The 23512-nt window shown below is 45.8% G+C and overlaps 1 protein-coding gene across 2 annotated transcripts in view; it reads right to left on the bottom strand.

Moving 5' to 3' along the window:
• Positions 1–10370, bottom strand: part of TIPRL (TOR signaling pathway regulator) — a 32224-nt gene extending 21854 nt beyond the window's left edge. Inside the window, exons 1-3 of one of the 2 annotated variants that reach the window (XM_043567668.1) lie at positions 10122–10370; positions 3308–3487; positions 2044–2143 (exon numbers count right to left, since the gene is read on the bottom strand). In XM_043567668.1, coding sequence (XP_043423603.1) covers positions 2044–2143; positions 3308–3487; positions 10122–10348 — 507 coding nt within the window. In that variant the 5' untranslated portion in view covers positions 10349–10370. The remainder of the gene's footprint in view (positions 1–2043; positions 2144–3307; positions 3488–10121) is intronic. The other variant, XM_043567669.1, reaches the window with a different exon arrangement.
• Between the last annotated feature and the right edge of the window lie 13142 nt (positions 10371–23512).

Raw genomic sequence — 23512 nt, 5'->3', positions numbered from 1 at the left:
TTTTGAAGATTAAGCAACAAAGCTTTAACACTTCTGCCTAGAAAACAGGTACTCAAGGGGCACCTGGGTGGCTCAGTCGGTTAAGCATCCGACGTCGGCTCAGGTCATGATCTCATGGTTCGTGAGTTTGAGCCCCGTGTTGGGCTCTGTGCTGACAGCTCAGAGCCTGGAGCCTGCTTCGGATTCTGTGTCTCCCTCTCTCTCTGTCCCTCCCTTGCTCATGCTCTGTCTCTGTCTCTGTCTCTGTCTCTCTCTCTCAAAAATAAACATTAAAAAAAAAAAAAAAAAAAAGATACTCAATTTTTTAAGAAAGCAAAGGAATGTACTCAAAACTCTGTTTAGACCATAAAGCAAGAATAAATATTTAGATACTATATCTATATATCTACTTCTAGTCTTGGTATTTCAATAATATTACTTTAGTTCCCCTGACATTTGAGATATATTATTAATAACAGCAGCTACCATTTATTGAGATCTTGCTGTATAACAGACACTGTGCTAAACACTTTACATATATAATCTTATTTACTTCCCACAACTGCTATTATCCAGTCTACCAAAGTGAGAAACAGTATTCAGCAAGATTAAATTGCTTTTCCAAGTCGAGTGATGGTGCTGGGATCTGAACCCAGGCCTGCCAAAGCCTGAACTCCAGTGAGTAGGTGATCACACCGCTATTTGTCAACAACGCCTCAGAACAAATTGCATTACAGGCGGAAGTTGTCAGGATTGTCTGTTCTCTGCTGTATCCATGGCTCCTAGGACTGGTGCCTGGCACAGAGAAGAGCTCAAGAGCGAGTCAGTGAGTGAATGAATACATGTTCTCTCAAAAAATGTGTGTATTTGTCTCAGAAGCAGCACAGAAAAATAGGTAAAGCTTGGATTGTAAGAGCGGCAAAAACTGAGAACTGAATTCCTGCGTTAAGTTCTGTCTTCCCAAGACTAAAAATCTCTGTAGAGACCAGAAGCCCATACACAACTCATCTCCTTAACATTTCTGCCTAAGCACCAACACATGATATAGGGTCTCCAATAGATATTTCATCTACGGTAAAATAATTTTGTTCTCCATAATGTTATCTCTGATCATCAGAGACATGCAACCTAAGCCAGATTGTCATTTCACTCATACGGTCTGATTTCGAAATGTAGCTAAGCTCCCAATACGACACCAACCAAATCCACTTTCCCAGCGTCATTCACCGCGAAGCGAATCTCTTCCTAAGTAGGACTCACACAGATGCAACTTCGCATTATTAATACGGGGCTTTCGAATTCACCTAGAGCTTTCCCACAGATTATCTCCTATCAAAACTCTGATGTGAGGTAAATATGTCTGTTTACCCAAATTACTAATAAATTGAGACTCAGATTCAGTAACTGGCCTGGAGTCATACCAGGTTCACACATAGTGCAGGAAGGACAAAAACATAAGCGGTCTGAACAAAGGTCCTATCTGGCCACCTACCTGTTCATCTGGAAAACCGTAAGCTATTAACTAGCAGGTTTTGTCTCAATCACCCAATTAACTACACCAAGAACAGATACACATTTGAATGCTTCTTTTTTTTTCTTCATGTTTATTGTTGAGAGACTGAGACAGAGCATGAGCAGGGGAGGGGCAGAGAGGGAGGGAGACACAGAATCCAAAGCAGGCTCCAGGCTCCGAGCTGTCGGCACAGAGCCCGACACGGGGCTCGAACCCAGGAGCTGTAAGATCATGACCTGAGCGGAAGTCAGACGCTTAATCGACTGAGCCGCCCAGGTGCCCTTTGAATGCTTGACAGTGATAACGATAACATTAAGGCAGTTTGCCATGGTTACTTTTGAGAATAAAAATTGTTTCACTGTGGCCTTCTTACTTTCGGCTTATAATCAATTAGCAAAACACCTTCACATTAGGTTCTGAAGCTTCCCCTCACTAGAAAGAAAGTGGGACGAAAGCAGTAGCAAAAATAATCCATTACTAGAAAGTTCTAATGCTGAGACTGTCCAAGACAGTTAATGACTTTATCATAAAAGCAAAAAATAAAGATTTACCTTTAACTTAAGTGATTCTCCAAGTAACGTTCCCTTATAATCCGTTGTGTAGGTCCAATCGTATGGTTTAATAACTTCCTTGGAGTGTTCGCCCTCCGTCCTCAAATATTAAAATGAGAAGGATCAGATTCAGTGATGCAGAATATAGACTGTCTGTATTCATATATCACACCAAGTTACACTCTACAAATAATGCAAATATCCTAATCAATACATACATATACTTGTCATAATTCACTAATACAAGATCCTTCTTGGTTTGTCTGCATATTTACAGTTATTAAACTTGTCATATGCTGATGTGGTCTCTCCAATTAGTTAGTATACTCCTTGAGGACACAGTTTAAAGGCGTCATTGGGGCACCTGGGTGGCTCAGTCGGTTAAGCATCCGACTTCAGCTCAGGTCAAGATCTCGCGGTCCGTGAGTCCGTGAGTCCGAGCCCCGCGTCGGGCTCTGGGCTGATGGCTCAGAGCCTGGAGCCTGCTTCTGATTCTGTGTCTCCCTCGCTCTCTGCCCCTCCCCCGTTCATGCTCTGTCTCTCTCTGTCTCAAAAATAAATAAACGTTAAAAAAATTAAAAAAAAAATAATAAAGGCGTTATTATACTTCTTGGTATCTTGCAAGGTACCTAGTATACGACAGGCACAAAGTAAATAACTGCCGATTTGATTATCAAAGAAAACACATTTTTCTTTATTTTAATGCTCCTCACATTTACAGTTCAAATCATCAGTAAACATTTTTCTTCAAAAACAGGAACAGTGAAGTACACAGCCTATTGTGTCTTCACCAAGGAACACTGAAAGCTCAAAAATGTAAACCTTGCATGGCTCAACTCAATTTAACCCAACAAGTATTTAAAAGGTAGGGTAACTAATCTCCGTTTTATGGATGGGAAAAATGACTTCTAGAATGATCCAACTGTTAAGTTAATAATAATACCTGCCCTTCACTCTCATAAAATACACATATCATGACAGAAGATTTCTTTCAACTCTTCTTTTTCATTTTTTTTTAATGTTTATTTATTTTTGAGAGAGAGAAAGAGAGACAGTGCAAGCAGGAGATGGGCAGAGAGAGGGGGACACACTGAATCCAAAGCAGGCTCCCGGCTCTGGGTTGTCAGCTCAGAGCCCGACGTGGGGCTCGAACTCACGAACCGCAAGATCATGACCTGAGCCGAAGTCAGATGCCTCATCGACTGAGCCACCCAGGCGCCCCACTCTTCTTTTTCACGTAACCCATAAATGTTGAGATTCTTACCTGCTTTCCTGCCACTCTTCGGCACAGGCTACTTTAAGCATTCCTTGATAGTTATTTACACATCTTAAGGCATCCGTAGCGTTGAACTCAATCCCAAAGCCAGAGCCGTGCTGGATTCTTAAAACGTTGTCTCCAAACATCATTTCAGGCAGAGATGGCATATGTAATTCATCGGCTAACCTATGCAAAACCAAAAGTCAGGTAATATTTCCAATATGTGTATAATTATAAAGTGTGCAACAGAGGCAAACATTTAAATGTGCCCTGAGTAAAGTTCTAAGGGACCCCAAAGAAGGCACGGGACTTTAGTGCAAGTGTTCTACGACAGCCACTTTAGCAGATCAGAAGGTTTTCTTTTCAATTTTCTTTTTTTAAGACTTCTGGATTTTTTTTTTTAATGTTTTTTTTTTTTTTAATTTATTTTTGAGACAGAGAGAGAGCATGAACAGGGGAGGGGCAGAGAGAGAGGGAGACACAGAATCTGAAGCAGGCTCCAGGCTCTGAGCTGTCAGCACAGAGCCCGACGCGGGGCTTGAACCCACGAACCGTGAGATCATGACCCGAGCCGAAGTCGGACGCTCAACCGACTGAGCCACCCAGGCGCCCCTGGATTTTTTGTTTTAATGTTTATTTATTTTTGAGAGAGTGAGCATGAGCGTGAGAGAGGGGGAGAAGGAGGATCCAAAGCAGAGGGCTCCATGCTGACAGCAGAGTGCCCGACACGGGGCTCAAACTCATGAACCCTGAGATCAGGACCTGAGCCGAAGTGGGCCACTTAACTGACTGAACCACCCAGGTGCCCCGAGACTTCTGCATTTTTGAACAGTTACACAGCTATTATTGTTAGGTAAGGTAAAATAACACTATATTAAAGAATATATTCTTACATAAATCCAGTAAAAGATCACACATATCCTAAGACCACAATTACCCTCTTTCTAATTGCTTTAGATTTATTTCCAATCAGACATACCAATCAAGTCTTGCATACATACTAAAAACAAACAAGCCAAGAAAACTACATGAACAAATTAAACAATGGAAAAAAATACTGATTCCTACTAGAAACATCTATTTCATTCCTGGATCATCAGAGGCCCACCACTTTCAAGAATAAATATGGGTTCCAATCCTCCTATGACTGCCTAGGAGATGACCTAACGTACCACAGTCTCATGTTTCCATAAGCTTCATGTTTCTGGTAGACTTTTTGTTCTTACACAATTATATTAATTAAAGTCATGAAGAAAATATAGCAATTAAAGATGCTGTCTCTTGTAGGAAAACAACTTTTCCAGTATAATTCTCAACTTGTCACGTTTTATTTTTTTAATGTTTTATTTTATATTACAGAGAGAGAGAGAGAGAGAGACAAAGCGTGAGCAGGGGAGGGGCAGAGAGATGGAGACAGAATCTGAAGCAGGCTCCAGGGTCCAAGCTGAGACAACTCAACACAGAGCCCGACACGGGGCTCGAACTCACAAGCAGTGAGATCATGACGCTTAACCAACTGAGCCACCCAGGTGCCCTGCCTTGTCACAAGTTTTAAAAGGTGGTAATGAAGAAGGCAAAAGCACCAAGGCTGATTTCTGGAAGGATTGTGCAAATCTACAGTCTATCCCCTGGGGCACCAATTAGGGAGAAAGCACCAGGAATTTCATCAAATTTATATTCTGACTCCAAAGGGCAGCAATGGGAAATCTGTAATAAAAAAATAATCTCCAATGCAGAAAAGAGCTATACACATTGACATTCAAAATCATCTTATTTATAATAGTAAATGAGAAATACCTGGAATGTCCAAATATAAGGAAATAAACCATAATGTAAACTTCGGTCTATCCATATGATGAATGAAACATTATAGAATCGTTAAAAATGTTTATTTAAGGGGCGCCTGGGTGGCGCAGTCGGTTAAGCATCCGACTTCAGCCAGGTCACGATCTCGCGGTCCGTGAGTTCGAGCCCCGCGTCGGGCTCTGGGCTGATGGCTCGGAGCCTGGAGCCTGTTTCCGATTCTGTGTCTCCCTCTCTCTCTGCCCCTCCCCCGTTCATGCTCTGTCTCTCTCTGTCCCAAAAATAAATAAACGTTGAAAAAAAAATGTTTATTTAACAAGAAAATATAATAATGTAGAAAAATGTTTATGACACAATAGTAATAAAAAAGTGGACACATATTTATTACATCTGTGTGTGTATGTATGTGTGCACCTATCAGTGATTTAACATTTTAAGCTGCACATCTTTAAGATATCTAATAATGTTAATTGTTCATCATAAATTTAAGTAAAATGTATTCATTATCAGGAAATAGAAAATATTGGGATGCCTGAGTGGTTCAATCGGTTAAATGTCCGACTTTTTTTTTTTTTTTAAGCATTTATTTATTTTTGAGAGACAGAGCGCGCGTGGGGTAGAGGCAGAGAGAGGAGACACAGAATCCGAAGCAGGTTCCAGGCTCTGAGCGAGCTGTCAGCACAAAGAGCCCGACGTGGCATTCGAACCATGAGATTATGACCTGAGCTAAAGTCTGACGCTCAACTGACTGAGCCACCCAGGCGCCCGAAGTGTCTGACTCTTGATCTCAGCTCAGGTCTTGATCTCGGGGCCGTGAGTTCAAGCCCCCACGTTGGGCTTTGCGCTGGGTGTGAAGCCTGCTTAAAAAAAAAAAAGGAAATCGAAAATATCAAGTACTAGAGAGATTAACACACCTATGTTCCTAGCAGCACTATTCACAATTGCCAACATGTGGAAACCACCTAACATCCACTCACAGATGTACAGATAAAGAAAACATGGTTTATCCACACAACGGAACACAATGCAACCTTAAAAAAAAAGAAGGAAATTCTGCGATATGCAACAACGTGGAGGAGCCTTGAGGGCCTCATAAACCAGTCCCAGAAAGACAAACGCTGCATGATTCTACTTAAATGATGTATCTAAAACAGTCACATTTACAGAATCACAAAATGGAATTGTGGGGGCGCCTGAGTGGCTCAGTCGGTTAAGCGTCCGACTTCAGCTCAGGTCACGATCTCACGGTCCGTGAGTTCGAGCCCCGCGTCGGGCTCTGTGCTGACAGCTCGGAGCCTGGGGCCTGCTTCGGATTCTGTGTCTCCCTCGCTCTCTGCCCCTCCCCCACTCACGTTCTGTCTCTATCAAAAAATGAATAAACGTTAAAAAAATTTTTTTTTTAAAAAGTGGAACGGTGGTTACTAAAGGTTGGGGTCGGGTGGGGAAAGAAGTTACTAATCAACAGACACAAATTTTCAGTCAAGCAGAGGAATAAGCTCTAGAAATCTGCTGTACCTGTAGTTAATAACAAAGCACTGTAAACTTAAAAACGTGTAAAGAGGGGAGCTACAAAAGACCCTGAATAGCCAAAGCAATCTTGAGAAAGAAGAACAAAGATAGAGGTATGATGCTCCCTGATTTCAACAAAGCTGTAGTAATCAAAACAGTACAGTGCTGGCTCAAAAACAGACACACTGATCAATGGAACAGAGTAGAGAGGCCAGAAATAAGCCCACACTTATATGGCCAATTCATCTCTGACAAAGGAGGCAAGACTATGCGAAGAGGAAAAAACAGTCTCTTCAATAAGTGGTGTAGGGAACACTGGAAAATTACATGCAAAAGAATGAAACTGAGCGTTGCCTGGGTGGATCCGTTGATTGAAAATCCGACTCTTGATTTTGGCTTAGGTCATGATCCCAGCGTCATGAAATCCAGCCCTGTGTCAGGCTCCATGCACTGAGCATAGCGCTTGCTTGCTTGAGATTCTCAATCTCTCTCCCTCTCCCTAACTCATGCACACACACGCTCTCTCTCTAAAATATAAATAAACAAAGAAAAAGAATGAAACTGAACAACTTTCTTACACCATACACAAAAATAAAATCAAAATTCAAAATGGATTAAAGACAATTTCATTGTAAGCCCAGAAACTATAAAACTCCTAGAAGGAAATATGGGGCAATAAACTCCTTGACATCAGTCTTAGCAATATTTTTTGGATCCGTCTCCTCAAGCAAGGGCAACAAAAACAATAAATAAATGGGACTCCATAAAACTAAAAAGCTTTTACAGAGCGAAAGAAACCATCAACAAAATGAAAAGGCAATTTACCCAATGGGAAAAGATATTTGCAAGTGAAATAACCAATAAGGGATGAATATCCAAAATATGTAACGAACTCACACAACTCAATAAAAAAAAAAACAAAAAAACACCCAAACAATCTAATTAAAAATGGGCAGAGCAGCTAAAAAATAAAAGTAAAAATGGGCAGAGCAGCGGAATAGACATTTCTCCAAAAAAGACATACAGACACATGAAAAGATGCTCAACATTACTAATCATCAGGAAAATGCCAATCAAAACGCTATTGAGATATCCGCCTATCAGAATGGCTAAAATTAAAAAGACAAGAAATAACAAGTGTTAACAAGGATGTGGAGAAAAGGGAACCCTCATATACTGTTGATGGGAATACAAAATGGTGCAGCCATTTTGCAGTCTATGGAAAAGACTATGGAGGTTCCTCCAAAAATTAAAAATAGAACTACCATACGACCCAGCAATTGCACTTGTGGGTATTTATTTGAACAAAACCAAAACACCAATTTGCAAAGATATATGTACCCCTATGTTCACCGCAGCATTATTTACAATAGCCAAGATATGAAAGCAACTGGTGTCCATGGAAGGATAAATGGATAAAGATATAAATATAGACAGATACATACACACACACACTTCCGAGAAAAAAAAGTGCAAACTCCCAAGGGGGGAAAAATTTATTACAAACATAGATTTCATGTTAAGTATTTCTACTACAATAAAGCAAAATTTTAAAAAATTTTGTTTAATGTTTATTCATTGTTGAGAGAGAGAGAGAGAGAGAGAGAGAGAGAGACAGGGGAGAGTGCATGGGGGAGGGGCAGAGAAAAGAGGGGACAGAGGATCCAAATTGACAGCAGAGAGCCGGGTGCATGTCAGGCTCGAACTCACAAACCATGAGATCATGACCTGAGCCCAAGTCTGACCAGGCCACCAAGGGGCCCCTAAACCAAGATTAAAAAAAATTTTTTTTTAAATACTTCGAAGATTAAATAAGATGAAGACTGAATGTATTAGAACAAAAATTCCATAAAAAAGCAATTAAATAAATTTTAACTACTTAATGGAATAATGCACACATGAAATAAGATGTGATTCTGAATTTTCCCCAATATACCTGAAAAAATCTAGGGGTCTTACAAAATACTCCGGTTATGTACATAAAATAATTAGTCACTAATTTACATTGCTAAACCATCCTTTCATGACTCCTTTCCCTGGTGACTTCCTCTGCCTGAATCTTAAAATACCCTAGGGTTCCCTAGGATACCATCCCATAACCTTTCCTTGTCTTCAGGATGACTTCTACATGATCCTAGTTCACGCCCAAGGCTCCAGGTGTCAACAATAAGCTGATGATTCCCAAATCTCAACCCACCGACAGTCATCTTTTGGAGTTCCAAGACAAATGCCCACCACTCTAGGACCCCACGCGACTCACACTTCAACCATCTAAACTCATCCTCTATCCAACAACTGCCCCCATCTGTTCCTCCTCCTGTGCCCACCGTGTTCAATGGCGAGGCTTCCCATTCCTATTCCCAAGCCAGAAATCTTCTCATCGGCATAGATTTCTCCTCTCTCCTCCCTCCTCCTGCCAAGTGGCCATCCAGGCACTTAATCTCCTGAAACCTCTCCTCCTCTTCTCTGCCCTTTCTAACTGGTCTCCTTACCCAGGCCTGTGGCCTTCCGATCCATCCTCCGCATCACACACACACCCCCCCAACCCCCGAGAAATCTTTCCGAGTGCACATCTGCCCATGTCACTCCTTCGTACAAAAGGACACCGGTGGGAGCCCCCATACGATACCAACTCCTTAGCCTGGCATACAAATTCCCTCAGTAGCTCCACTCCCCTGGGGCCCTCCCATTTCCCACTACTCCCGCTCTGGGACCTCTCGCTCCAACCAGGCAGAAACGGTTCTTCGAACAAATGGAGGCCCGCACTCTCCCCGGCCTCCCGGCTTTACACGTGTCCCCTGACAGCCCCAAACTCTGTCCAGATCCTGTTCAGGCATCACAAACGCCTCACGGCTCGCCCCATGCCTGGCCTCCCGGCTTCACACACGCGACCACCCCCACCCCGTGCCTCTGATTTTTATCAAGATCCACTCGGGCATCCGAATTTCCCGGACGCCTTGTCCCCTCTCAACGATCTCAAATAACCTCGCGTACACGTCTCTATCCGTTATTCACCCGGCATTACAATGGCCTCTCCGTCTCTCTCCTAAGACGGTGAATTCCTGCAAGAGGCTCTTTCATCTGCCGTATCTCAAGCGCCTGGCACAGCACCTGACGCGCTCAAAAGCCAAGCACATGTATCATCCCCGCTATCGACCCCCAAGAAAACCGGTCCCAGCCACTCAGGAAGCAACGGTCTAAAGGTGTGGCAGGCTGGGGCAGGTAGGGACCTGCGGCGAGGGCGAAGTCCGCGGGAACAGTCAAGCGCCGCTCAAACCCGGGCGGAGTGACAGTTGCACGAACGCAGCGCCTGGCGAACCCCCCACCGCAGGGCGGGAGGTGGCGACAGGATTCTCTCCCGATGTCATTCGAAGGTCCCGTCCTCAGGGACGGAGCCTCCGCCCCGGGGAGGGTTGGGGCTGCGTGCAGCTCGCCCTGCCTCCCGCCCAGGCCCAGCTCCCCGGCCCGCGCCCCGCGCCGCGTCGCGTCCCGAGTCCCGGAGCCTCACTTCTCCACATCCGCTGACTTCATGATGTGGGTTTTGGCCGCCGTCAGCTTCCAGGGCCCGAAGGAGAAGTCCTGGTGGCTGCTCTGGAAGCCGTGGATCATCATGGCCGAGGCGGCGCCGGCGCGGGCCTCCCGGAACAGGCTGGAGCAGCGGCGGCAGCGGCGGCGGCCGACACCGGTTCCTCCGCCTCCGTCCAGCCCAGCCCCCTCGGCTTCCGAGCCGTCCATGCCCGGCCCCTTCCCGCCCCGCCCCCTGCCGGCCGACCCGGACGCAGGCCCTCCTTTCCGCCTACCCCGCCCTTTCGATTTTTGCTTCCGGGACCAGTCGCCAATGTTGCGTGACCCACGTCTTACGTCACGATGCACCGGAAAACAGCATAGGGGAGAAAACGCTGAGGGGCGGGGCTTCGGCGGCAGTGGGTGTGGTCAGGGACGCACCGCCCCCGTCCCCGGACTCATTGGATCCGCATCCTATACTTGGTGGTACCTCCGGGAGCACTTAAGGGCATGAGGGAGGTGGAGAAAGCGAGTTCTACAAGGCCTTTCCGGACCTCGCAAAGCAGTGTGATTACCTTGCATTTTGGCGAATCTTTGTGCAAAGGAGGGGCCCCTATATTCTTCTGTTGAGGCCACAAAGCAGAAATCCTTGTAATTCAGGAGGTCCTGCACCAAGCGTTACATGATTTAGAAGTGGACACGTAACTACTGTTGACTAAGACAGACTCCTGTCAAAAATTTCATCCTTCGGACAGGTCGAGGCTCTCCTGGTCTAGGCCCTTGATATGGTGGAAGCGATACCGGAGAGACCGGTGCTAAATCCACTTCTGCAGTGCTGTTTTGTGCATCCTTGGGCAAATCACTTAACTAATGATTTGGGGTTCAGTTGCCGCAAAACGGCATGGCTTGGTGTTAGGACATTTCCCAAATCTGTCTTTCCGGTCTCATTTCCAGAAACTCCCTCTTAGCCCTACCCATCTGCACTCAGCCTTACTTCTAAGCCCTTATTCTTGCTGTTCTCTTAAACCTATTAAGCGTATTCACACCTATCCCGTTTCAGACTCAACCCAGCACCTTTTAAAAATATAGATAGATTCTCCAGCCCCTGGGCCTCACCCTAGCCAAGGAATGATTTGCCTTGATCAGTTACATCTTCAAAGGCTTTTCCTAAACCTTGGAGCTGGATTTACTTCCTTCTTTCTCTGGGCCAACATGTTTATTTAAATCAACTTCAGTGTCCACTCATCCAAATGGTTGTCAAAATGTAAGCACCTGCTATTTGCCAACTATTCATTTTATTACAAAAATAGCACTCTCACCCTGTCTTATAACAGAGCTTGACAATGGAATTCCTAGACATGATTTCAGCGATACAAGGCAGGACTGCCTTCCCCTTGAAATGTATGTTATCTATCTCTCTATCTATCTATCCAATTTCATCTAAAATTTCAAATACTCCTAGATAGGGCAATGGGCCACTGATTTGCTTAATCAGTCATTTACATCTTAGTCTAAATGATTTTATTATAGCATTTCTGTTAGCTGGCCTTGACAGAGAAGTACCAGGCCACACTATCCACACCGGAGTCAGTGCTTTCCCACCTACCCTTCCAAAACATTTGTCCTCCTCCCAGATTTTCCTAGGCAAGATATGATGAAGACTGCCTATTAGAAGGAGTTTTTAATTTAAATTTAAAATCTAACATTTCAGCCCGTTGTCTCTATGGCCTCCAATTCAGCAACTTATTAGAGTTTTTAAGACTAAAATTCTTGAGAGTACAAAGAAACAAATCTTTAAAGGTACAATTTAAAGCACTCACACATTAGAGGAGTGCCTGGATTGCTTAACTGGTTAAGCATTCGACTCTGGGTTTCAGCTCAGGTCACAATCTCACGGTTCATGAGTTTAAGCCCCCAGTTGGGCTCTGTGCTGACAGTGAGGAGCCTGCTTGGGATTCTCTCTCTCCTGCTCTCTCTGCCCCTGTCCTGCTCATGCTTTCTCTCTCTGTCTCTCAAAATAAATAAATAAACTTAAAGAAAGATAAAGCACTCACACATTAGAAAGAGAGATATTTAGGCATTAGCTGGGTACTGTCCGTCCCCATTCAAGTATTATCATGCAAAAACTATCTGCTTTATAAAGCTGGTTCTAGGGAAGGCATAATACCTGGGACTTGATTCTTCAGCTAGATTGGACAAAGGATGTTTGGACCGCAAAATCAAGCCGTCTACCACACAAGTTTGTCAAGATTCAGTTCTGAGAACAACCAACGGGTTATTATAGAAATTTGCTCATTACACAGGCTTTTTGGGGCACTGAACTGTGGTGACAGAATCTGTTTTAGGCCTAAGGACACAGCAGGAAATAAGACAGGCAAGATCCCTTTCGTCTTAGAGCTTTCATGATAATGGAGAAGACAGGTAATAAGTAAGTAAACAAATATGATTTATAATTTCATAAATGGATAAGTTCTGTGCAGAACATTAAGCAACTTAGGTAGAAACAGTTAAGGTGTGTGTGTGTGTGTGTGTGTGTGTGTGTGTGTGTTTGGGGACAGAGAGTACACTGTACAGATGGAGTGATCAGACGAGTCCATTACTGGGAGTATCTAGGAGATGAGTCGAAAAATGTGGGCATGGGCCAAATTGAGAAGGAACTTGAATGTCATGCTAAAGAACCTGGGACTTTTTCCAATGGGTGATTAGGGGCCACTGCCTCCGTGACATAGTGTGATGGCCTAAACTTGTGTCTTCAAAGTGAGATCCATGCACACATGTCATCATACTGCAAAATGCATTGGAGGGGAGGAAGAAAATATTAATACTTCTATTTATATTTATCTCTCGCCTTTTTTAGTTCTGTTTTTGTGCATGTTTCATAATGTATATAATATATCACATATTCATGTGTATTTTATTTGCAAACAAATATTGGGATGTGTGCTCGATTTTTTACAGATATTAATGTCAAGTGATCAAATGACCTTGTGGACCATCGACCTACTTGAAGGCAGTAGTCGAGGGGTTAGAGAGGCGAGGACAGATATGGGAGAGGGCTAGGTGACTGATTGGATGTTAGAGAAGCATCCGGTCTGTGGCCTGGATATCACGACACCGTAATCAGGATGCTTGTCAACTGACCTGTGTATTCTGCGATGACAAAGAAAGACAGGGACCCCCAAGAGAAAAGACATGATCATATAAAAAGAGAGGAAAAGGAATTTTCTGAGGAAGAGCCTGTGGAAACGAAGTCCGACTTGCTTTGTTCCCCCGTATGTGAAATTCCAGATGATGCACATGGGCACGGAATGCTAAGATCTGTGTGAGGCGGGGGCATTTCTAGAAGAAAGATCGTGGTCATTAAACAGTAGACATTGTTCAAGTATGTATATGGCATCAGTTATAATTTGATTTAACTGTCTCTTCTATTTCAGAGTGATTCCCTTCTGCTCTGCAAGGGAGCATGCAGAAAGATGAACCTTCAAACTGCAAACAGTTTGGCCACATTGCCCATCTACAAGGCTGCCCAGCTTCTCCTTCGTTCTAGGGGTTCAGGGTCTGTGAACTGACTCCGATCTGGGAATTAGGGAGCAGCTGTGGCTTCCGTGGCAATCCCAGTTTGTATGTTTTACTATACTCGGGGTTGTGTTGGTAGTACACGTCAAGGGGAACCTTAAGGTATCGCTCATCTATTTCTGGCCTCGGGACCCACTGTCAGTTACCCCTGCATTCCCAAGATCTCTGTGGGTCAACCCGTTCTGATGATCACTCTGTCTTTGCTGCCTATTATAGTCACCGTACTCACCTTGCCTCTGGCCGGTTAAGTACCGCTGTTTGGTTTTTGCCATCTTGGACATCGCTACATCCTCACGGAAATCATGGAGTCCACTCTTAATGGCACATCTCCTATCTCCATCCCTGCCTTGCAGAAGTCAGCCAACGAAACACCTCTCAAGGATGGCGGTGCCCCCTTCGTCAGTGTATTTCTGGGTAAAGGGCATGGACTCTAGTCCTCTCGGGCCATAATTAGGAGGCGGATGAGCAGGTGACGTGAGCGAAATCCATGCCAACGTGATTGTCCCCTACGTCTTTGCGTTACTTCTACGTTAAACGAAAGAAACTCGGGATCTCTAGTTCTGGCATCACGGGTCATGGTTGAGATCAAGTTGCAGTGAGCCTACTGAACGAACGAGTCCCAGCTGCTCACACTAGTGCATCGAATCCACAGAGCAACGCATTCGGCTCTCTGTAAAATGACCTTCCTCCTTCGCTGGACCAGCATCCTCAGCATGGAAATACAGATTTCCTGGAATCTTGCTACTGGCTTCCTGGAATCTTGCCACTGGCTTCCTGGAAGCTTGCCAACGTAAGTTACCAAATTATTGCGATTCGTTTGCTGTTTACAAGTTCTAGATGTGACTTTGCGTCTTGCCCTCTGGATGCCCTGACAGTGAATATAGCTAAGGACCCAGAAGCCACGAGAAGGGGTAGGTGTTGGGCACAGAGAGAACTGGCACCCTCTTGCAAGGTGTCTGCCTCAAAGGAGGTCATCCTAGAGCCTTGAAGCAAACCAGGACCACCTTAAAGACAGGGAGGGGGCTAGCGATTGAGGGAACAGGGTATTTAAAGTTTTCTCAAATCTCACTGCCTCAGCTCTAAATGTCCCACTCGGGGTCGAATAAATGTTCTAAAGTCCCCAAAGAGGCCTGGGAGCTACGGGCACCTGGGTGGCTCGGTCATTTAAGCATCTGACTTTAGCTCAGGTCACCATCTCATGGGGTGTGAGTTTGAGCCCCATGTTGGGCTGTCTGCTGGAGCCTGCTTCAGATCCTCTGTCTCTCTTTCTCTCTCTCTGCACCACTCTCTCTCTCTCTCAACAATAAATAAACATTAAAAAAAAAAAAGAGGCTTGCAGGTCGGCTACCTGCAAGGCCATCACTGTGGCTCATTTTGTGCTATTTTAGCTTCGTAGCTCTGACAGGCCAGAGATACTTATAACAGGTGACCATAGACACTCCCTGAATTTCTTGCTTACAGTGCACGAGGCCAAGGATTTAAGCCGTATATTCTATTCCCGTTTAATGTTCCCCCTGAAATTTCCAACATGTGTACTTCCCAAAGCCTATTAGTTTATACGACTACCCTCCTCTCAGACAACATAAGGATCTTGGCGTGCTTTCATCCTGACCGCTCATCTCACTTTATGTATATTATTTTCCTCCTGTGCTTTAAAAAAAAAAAAATTCCATTCTCTGGCTCCCTGTTTTCACTAGCTGCCTAAACTGATTTTTTTTTTTCAAAAACCCTCAAAAGGAATTGTACTTGTATCAAAAACAAACAGAGGAGGTGGCGGTCGGGACCCTTTGGTCCCTTCCGACGTGGGCAAGGAGAAGAAAAGTTCTTATGAAAGGTGGAGATGGGGCGCCTGGGTGGCTCGGTCGGTTGGGCGTCCGACTCCGGCTCAGGTCATGATCTCGCGGTCTGTGAGTTCGAGCCCCGCGTCGGGCTCTGTGCTGACAGCTCGGAGCCTGGAGCCTGCTTCGGATTCTGTGTCTCCCTCTCTCTCTGCCTTCCACCGTTCACGCTCTCTCTCTCTCAAAAATAAACATTAAAAAAAGAAAGGTGGAGAGGAGCAGCAGACATGTGAGATGTTTTGTAAGCCCCCGCAGCAGAGAGAGCAGCTCACAGTGGGTTAGCCTAGGGCCTGGAAGCGTCTCCTGACTTAAATGCCTGTAGAGAATATTAAACACAAAGCACATTCCCTAAGGGAGCATCTTAGTCACGTTACTCTTGGTTGACAGTAACAGAAACCCTCTTCAAACTAGCTTTAGCAAAGTAGTCTATTCTACGTGTTTAAGAAGCTTCCTGGTAGACATCTTGATAGCCGTTTCTTGGTTCACGTTTTAAATTTCCAGAAGGGAGAATCTGACTGGCTCAGCTCGAGTCCCGTGTTCAGCATAGCCCAGTCAGCATGACTAAATGGGGCCACGTTAGTACAAGCCTCTCGACTTTGGAGACAATGGTTCTCAGAGATACATATACACCCCCCACCCCCCACCCCTCACCCCCAGTGTTTGTAACAGTGGGCTTTGGACTGATTAGGGGAGAAACACAAGGGTTTTTAAGTACGTGTTATAGTTAGTAAAGGCAAGCCCCACTGGGGACGGAAAATATTGGCAGAATGGGATATGAACAAAGAAGTTGCAAGAGAAGTTATGAAATTGTACCTCTATGTACTTTACAGTTTTCTGTGACCCAACACAGACCCAATGTCTCATCAACACTTTGGCAAGGTTTGGGGACCCGCAAAAGGATGGAATAAAGGTGTGCACCAGGTTATTCCGAAAGTCAACATTAAAACTATGTAGGCTGACCAAATTTGCAAAACAGGGGGGGTATCTACTTATAGGTCAGTCTTCTAGTCTTCAATAGTTACTGTTATAACCCAATATACGCCCATTTGGATTAGGAGAAACCCAATCGATGAGAATGAACACTCCTCCTTAGGCCTCTTGAGGCATTTCTTCGAATTTACCCAGGGCCGATGTGACTTTTCACCTGCCTGGAGTGCTGCTGAGCGCCAGGAAGCGGGACCCACCGAGTGGCCATCCAGAGAGCTGGGGGTCCCTAGCTGTGTTGAGACCCTCTCAGAGCACTCGAATGGCTGAGAGTGGCGACCATGTTGGGAATCAGTAGCACTGTTTGTGTTAATTTTTTGGTCTTTGATGTTCACGTTGGGCATCACGGTTTTGTTTTTTTTTTAATTTTTTTAACGTTTATTTATTTTTGAGACAGAGAGAGACAGAGCATGAATGGGGGAGGGGCAGAGAGAGAGGGAGACACAGAATCGGAAACAGGCTCCAGGCTCTGAGCCATCAGCCCAGAGCCCGACGCAGGGCTCGAACTCACGGACCGCGAGATCGTGACCTGAGCTGAAGTCGGACGCTTAACCGACTGAGCCACCCAGGCGCCCCTCCATGCTCTTTTTGTCCAGGGATGCTGTATGGCCAAAATATTTTTCTTTCTTTTTCCCCCGCTTCTTTTGTAGCCAAAACAAGGATAAAAGAAACTGAGGCAAGCTACAGGCCGGGAACTTGAATGGCTAAAACAGGCTTTCTTTCTGAAAGCACAAGCGTCAACGTAAATTCAGACCCTGGAGGCAGGGATGAGCTGGTGGAGGCGGGGTGGGGGACAACAGGGCTGAGATCTGGGGGGATCCTCAGTTGCAATCAGGCCTCTTCCTTGGTGGACACAAGCGGACACCTAGCACAGTACCTCGCAAAGGCCCTTGCTCGGTAAGCGGTCCATCGGCATAAATAAATGCAGCCGCAGCAGTGGAGAAAGGCCCAGGGCACGCGGGTCGCTCAGAGCGTTGCTCCTTCTCGAGTGTGGTCCTGAGGCCACGTGCACCCCGGAACCACTTAATCCGCCATCTCCAATAGTGGGATCTGATTCCAGAGGGGTACTTCGTTTTTAGCAAGCCCTCCACACTAGTCTTAGGTACGTGAAACTCAGAATCTTCAGAACACAGCAACCCCGGAGGCAGCTTTCACCCAGAAAGAGAGAGCACGGGCTGTTGGGAGAAAATATGATGTCCCTACAAATTGCTGGTCACGGTAAGTTTTTCTTCTGCCGGGAGGGGTGTGTCGGCGTGTATGCACCCCCGTGCGCTTGGAAGGGGTGGAGCCTGATGCTAAACATAGTGATGACCGTAATTATCATGTTTTGGACACCTATTCTGTGTCAGACACTGGGATAAGTTACTTACAAAATGAGTTCATTTAATTTTTTTTTTAAGTGTATGTATTTTGGAAGAGGGAGGGGCAGAGAGAGAGAGAGAGAGAGAGAGAGAGAGAGAGAGATCCAGAGCAGGCTCCGCACTGTCAGCACAGAGCCTGACACGGGGCTCGAACCCGCGAGCGGTGAGATCGTGACCCGAGCCAAAATCAAGAGTCGGATGTTGGACGGAGGGAGCCACCCATCCCCGTTTCATTCTTCACATGAATAGGGGCGCCTGGGTGGCTCCTTCGGTTAAACACCGACTTCGGCTCAGGTCATGATCTCGCGGTTCGTGAGTTCGAGCCCCGCGTCGGGTACTGTGCGGACCTCTCGGAGCCTGGAGCCTGCCTCGGTTGCTGTGTCTCCCTCTCTCTCTGCTCCTTCCCCACTCGTGCGCTGTCTCTCAAAAATAAATAAACATTAGAAAAAAAAATTAATTCTTAACATGAATAAAATTTAACTTAACACTCTTCTCTTACGTTAAAAACACAGTATGATCTCAGCTTCGGCTAACTGTATTTGTGAGACACCTGATGTAGACCGTGACCCATGTCCTGCCAAATATGCGTAGGGCATCCTAATTTCAGCACAGGGGCTACAGGTAACTGAAACTGTTCCCGGGGGGCGCCGGGCCAGGATTCTGGATGGGTAGACCATCTGCTGAGCACTGAGGTCCCCTGGGTAATGGCAGGACTTAGCAGGGACAGGCAACAGAAGGCCAGTTGCCAAGTCTCTCAGACAGGCCTGGAGACGACAGAGCGGAGGACGGTGGGTAAGTACAACCTTGACCACTCTGGGGGCAGGAAAAAAAAAAACAACATGGACACAATTTGCTTACGTGAGCTGTTGGGGGGTGGGGGCAAGACCTTGTCTTCTTCCCCTCGGTGTACCTGCCGCTCGGAGGGCGTCTAAGAAGTGTCAGATGAGTGAAAGGAGAATGGAGCGCGATCAAGAAATGCCTCAGGAGTCCAGAGAAAGGAATGTTGCCTCGTGGTCAAGGAAGGCATAAACGGACCGTGCTTCCGTTAGGACTTGAATGATGAAGTAGGATTCAAACAGCAGAAGAGGAAAAATGACTCTAAGCGCTAAATGTCCAGAGGCCAAGAGCCCAGAACGCCCACGGGAATGATAGCAGGGGCGATAACAGTGACCAGTTATAGACGGCGTTGCAGACACACGCTCCCTCTCAACCTTCACCTGCCACAACTCTGGGAGCTACCCGCTATCATGCCCAGTCTACAGAGGAGGAAGCTGAGGGTAAGGGTCAAACAGCCTACCTCCCCAGTATCACACAGTAATAAAGCAAATAAGAAAAAGAACACAAATACGGAAGGTGCTTGCAACACTAGAGATAGCCCCTGCCTTTTCTTCAAATCAGGTTAAATTCAACTCAGAACCTCAGCCGAGTGCCATCCTCACCCCAGTGCGATCCACCCCTGTCCTGAGGCTGATGCAAAGGTCTTAGGGTTCTGGATTGTACGCAGGGGAAAATGCTTGAGGAAGCCTCTCTGGTCTTGGCCCACGTGCTCACCCCTGCGATGCCCACAAGTCCAGCCTGCAGTTTCCTGGAGTGCCGGAGCCCCGCTGCCTGTGCTCAGCCCCCCTGAGAGTTCTGTCGCGTGGAGATCCTGCCCTGTCCCAGGTTGCAGGACGTATGGAGGGCGTGGGGAGGGAGGTCCGTGCCACTCATGGTTCCCCTAATTCTCCGTATCCTTCTCCGTTGGCAGAAGTCTCGATGTCTCTGTTTTTGCCTATCTCCCACTTCCCCTCCCCTCCCCTCCCCTTCCCCCACCAAACGATGCAAATATCCCCTGAAACAGGAAACCCCTTTAGGGGGCACCCGGGTGGCTCAGTGGGTTAAGCAACCGACTCTCGATTTCAGCTCAGGTCATGATCTCATAGTTCGGAAGATCAAGCCCCACGTGGGGCTCTGCACTGTCAGCTTGGGATTCTCTCTCTCTCTCTCTTTCTCTTTCTCTCTCCAAATACATAAATAAAAAAAGAAGCCCTTTTAGAGCAGGGGAGGGAAATACTGAGAGTACAGCATAAATAGCTTTTTCTCTTGGACAGTTCCACAGGAGTAAAAATAAAAAAATTCCAATTAATATTGCAATTAATTAATCAATCGACCACGAAGCTACCTTTTTTTAAAGTTTGCTGTGTGCGGGGACTACATTAAGCCCTTTACCCACAGGTACAATTATTATCCCTACTTTATAGTCAAAGAAACCAGAGCTTAGAGAAGTCAAAGTGTCTTACTTAAGATCGCAAGGCTCCTTAAGTGATAGAATCGAAAGCCAAACTCAAGAACGTCTGGCTGGAAAGTCTAAACTCTTTCATACGCCTTTTAAGGGAAGCAATTCTTCCCAGCTGGAGTCCAGAGCAGAGGTTTATTTTTTCCTTCTCTTAAAAAGAAAACCCACACAATTACAGATTCTGCATTAAGTAGCAAATTTAGGAAGAAACTTACTCTTGGTCTCATTAAAACTCCCATCAATTTTCATCTGTCTTTGTCATCTTCTAGAACTTTGCATTTGCATACTTAATTATTTTTCTACTTTTTTTTTTTTTTTTTAATGTTTATTTACTATTGAGAGGCAGAGAGAGACAGAGCACGAGCCGGGGGTGGCAGAGAGAGGAGGAGACACAGAATCCAAAGGAGGCTCCAGGCTCTGAGCTGTCAGTACAGAGCCCGATGCGGGGCTCGAACCCACAAACTGCGAGATCATGACCTGAGCCGAAGTTGGACACTCAACTGACCGAGCCACCCAGGTGTCCCTGGTGTTTTTATTTCTATGGAATAGATTCCCAGGAGTAGGATTTCTGAGTCAAAGGGCATACAATTATTATAACTGAATAGATATTGCCAGATTGCTTTTCAATGCCTATACAAACACACACTTTACCAGCAGTGTAGGAGAGTACAGACCATAGTTCCAAATGCTAGTCTGAGACCGCCTCACAAATTGACCATTTAGTAGGCATCGGGAGGGACCCAGGAATCTCTATTTTTTTCAAAGCTCTCCATGTAATTTTAATAGGTACCGGGGCGCCTGGGTGGCGCAGTCGGTTAAGCGTCCGACTTCAGCCAGGTCACGATCTCGCGGTCTGTGAGTTCGAGCCCCACGTCAGGCTCTGGGCTGATGGCTCAGAGCCTGGAGCCTGTTTCCGATTCTGTGTCTCCCTCTCTCTCTGCCCCTCCCCCGTTCATGCTCTGTCTCTCTCTGTCCCAAAAATAAATAAACGTTGAAAAAAAAATAATTTTAATAGGTACTAAGATTTGGAAGTCACAGGTTTGTCTCTGTAGGATTTACCCCATGGGAGAAATAAGGGGCAGAGATCAGGAAAGCCATTTGATGGGGGGACTCCCTTTAACAAAGGACTTTCAATGAAAACTTTTCACATTATCACCAAATAAAATTATAAGCAACAGGGGTGCCTGGGTGGCTCAGTCAGTTAAGCGTTCCACTTCAGCCCAGGTCATGGTCTCGGGGTTCCTGAGTTCGAGCCCTGCGTTGGGCTCTGTGCTGACAGCTATGAGCCTGGAGCCTGCTTCAGATTCTATGCCTCCCTCCCTCTCTGCCCCTCTTCCTCTCTCTCCCTCTCTCTCTCTCCGAAAAATAAACATTAAAACATTAAAAAAATAATAAAATTATAAGCAACAGAAAACTTGACAGGACTGGAGAAAGAAAATATTAATAATTCAACCTTAAATATATGTCTCATTATCTGTCCACCCCACTGGTAATACTTATCTTTTAATAAATTTTTGTTGTGAGCACAAGTATATGGCAGAACGTTGCCGTCTCTGATGGAATATTTTAAATTCAATTAAGTCTATAGCTTATGTATAACACATGGCCGTCATTCAAACAGTAATCAGAACAATTCTTTCAGCAATACTATTTTGCTACAAAAATTCTAACCTTTATGTCAAAAATCCCCTAATGTTTTAATTTTTCTGTAGAGAAACAAAATATGATCTTGTATTGGATAAAAGTATTAGATTTGTTTGCTAAAAGTAAATACTGAATAAACCATATGTTTTATATTCCCATGTTGGCATTTCCTCATTCTTTTCCTTTTCTTCTCTTTTCTATTATTTTCTCCTTGCCCTCTCCCAATCTCTCCCTCCTCATCTCCCCCCTCCAACCCAAGGTCCACACCCCAGACGGCTGGGGCTGCTGCAGTTCCAACATTGACCACTAGGGGCCCTCTGCTCCCCTGGCCTGTGGGCAGAGAAAAATGCCTTTTCTCTTTTCCAACTTTCTTTTTTTTTTTTTACTTTTTTTTTTTTAATGTTTATTTATTTTTGAGACAGAGAGACAGAGCTTGCGTGGGGGAGGGGCAGAGAGAGGGAGACACAGAATCCGAAGCAGGCCCCAGGCTCTGAGCTGTCAGCGCAGAGCCCGACGCTGGGCTTGAACACAGGAACAGTGAGATCGCGACCTGAGCCGAAGTCGGGCGCCCAACCGACTGAACCACCCAGGCGCCCCATCGTTTCCAACTTTCTTAATGGAAATAAGTCTCCCGGGGATTTTCAAAAGGATATCCCCCAGACGAACCAAGGGAAAACAAAGAGAAATTTTAAGAAGACGCTCCAAACGGCAAATACAGCTTCCAGGTTTAAGACGACCCAAACCGGGGCGCCTGGGTGGCGCAGTCGGTTGAGCGTCCGGCTTCAGCCAGGTCCCGATCTCGCCGTCGCCGTCTGTGAGTTCGAGCCCCGCGTCGGGCTCTGGGCTGATGGCTCAGAGCCTGGAGCCTGTTTCCGATTCTGTGTCTCCCTCTCTCTCTGCCCCTCCCCCGTTCATGCTCTGTCTCTCTCTGTCCCAAAAATAAATAAAAACGTTGAGAAAAAAAAAAAAAAAAAGACGACCCAAACCTAGTCTTAGCTCTCGATTGATACGCCAGATTGGCTCCAGCCTCGGTTCCGTTTCTTCCCCCCTTTGAGGGAACACAAAGCAACAGTAAGTTACATTGGCCACGACAGGAGAGTCAGCGGGAAGGAAACCGACTGCCCCTCAACACTTCGTTCTTAACCATCTCTCTCCGCATGACCTTGGGGAGGATTCTCCCAGCTCTTCTTGCTTTTCCTTGCTGGGGAGCTTTTGCTCTGCAACCGTCCTGAGGTCTCACCTTCCCTCCACTTCCTGGCCCTCCGGCGCCAGCCTCCTGGGGGTTTTTCTTGAGCCCACTCAGAGGTCTCTATGGCTCTTAGCATTGGGAGCCTTACCTTCAACGTCTGCCCTTGCTAGTATCTGATCTGACTCCCTGTGGAGTCAGGACTAGCAGCAAGGCTGGGGCTGAGTCAGGATCCGAACCCAGCTCTTCCGACTTTCAAACTGCAGACTGCCATTTATACCACAGGCCATCCTTCAAAGGGCCAAGGGCCATGCATGAGGCGATCTACGTATTATATGCGTAATGCATATAGTAACAGTAGCAATAGAATAGAAAGGTATGCATATAAACATGTTTGCGATCCGAAAAGATCTTGAGTTTTAAGCCTGAACAAATCAAGTGTAAGAACACAAATATATCTTTGCCTTCTCAGCTGGTTCAGAACGTCGCTGAAAAAATACTGATTTTCTCTGCCCTGCGAGTGTACAGGTT

This window comes from Prionailurus bengalensis, chromosome E4, assembly GCF_016509475.1.
Source record: "Prionailurus bengalensis isolate Pbe53 chromosome E4, Fcat_Pben_1.1_paternal_pri, whole genome shotgun sequence".
NCBI classification, from domain to species: Eukaryota; Metazoa; Chordata; class Mammalia; order Carnivora; family Felidae; genus Prionailurus; species Prionailurus bengalensis.
The sequence above is the reverse complement of the archived record's forward strand: the minus strand, read 5'-3'. Positions and strand labels throughout refer to the sequence as shown.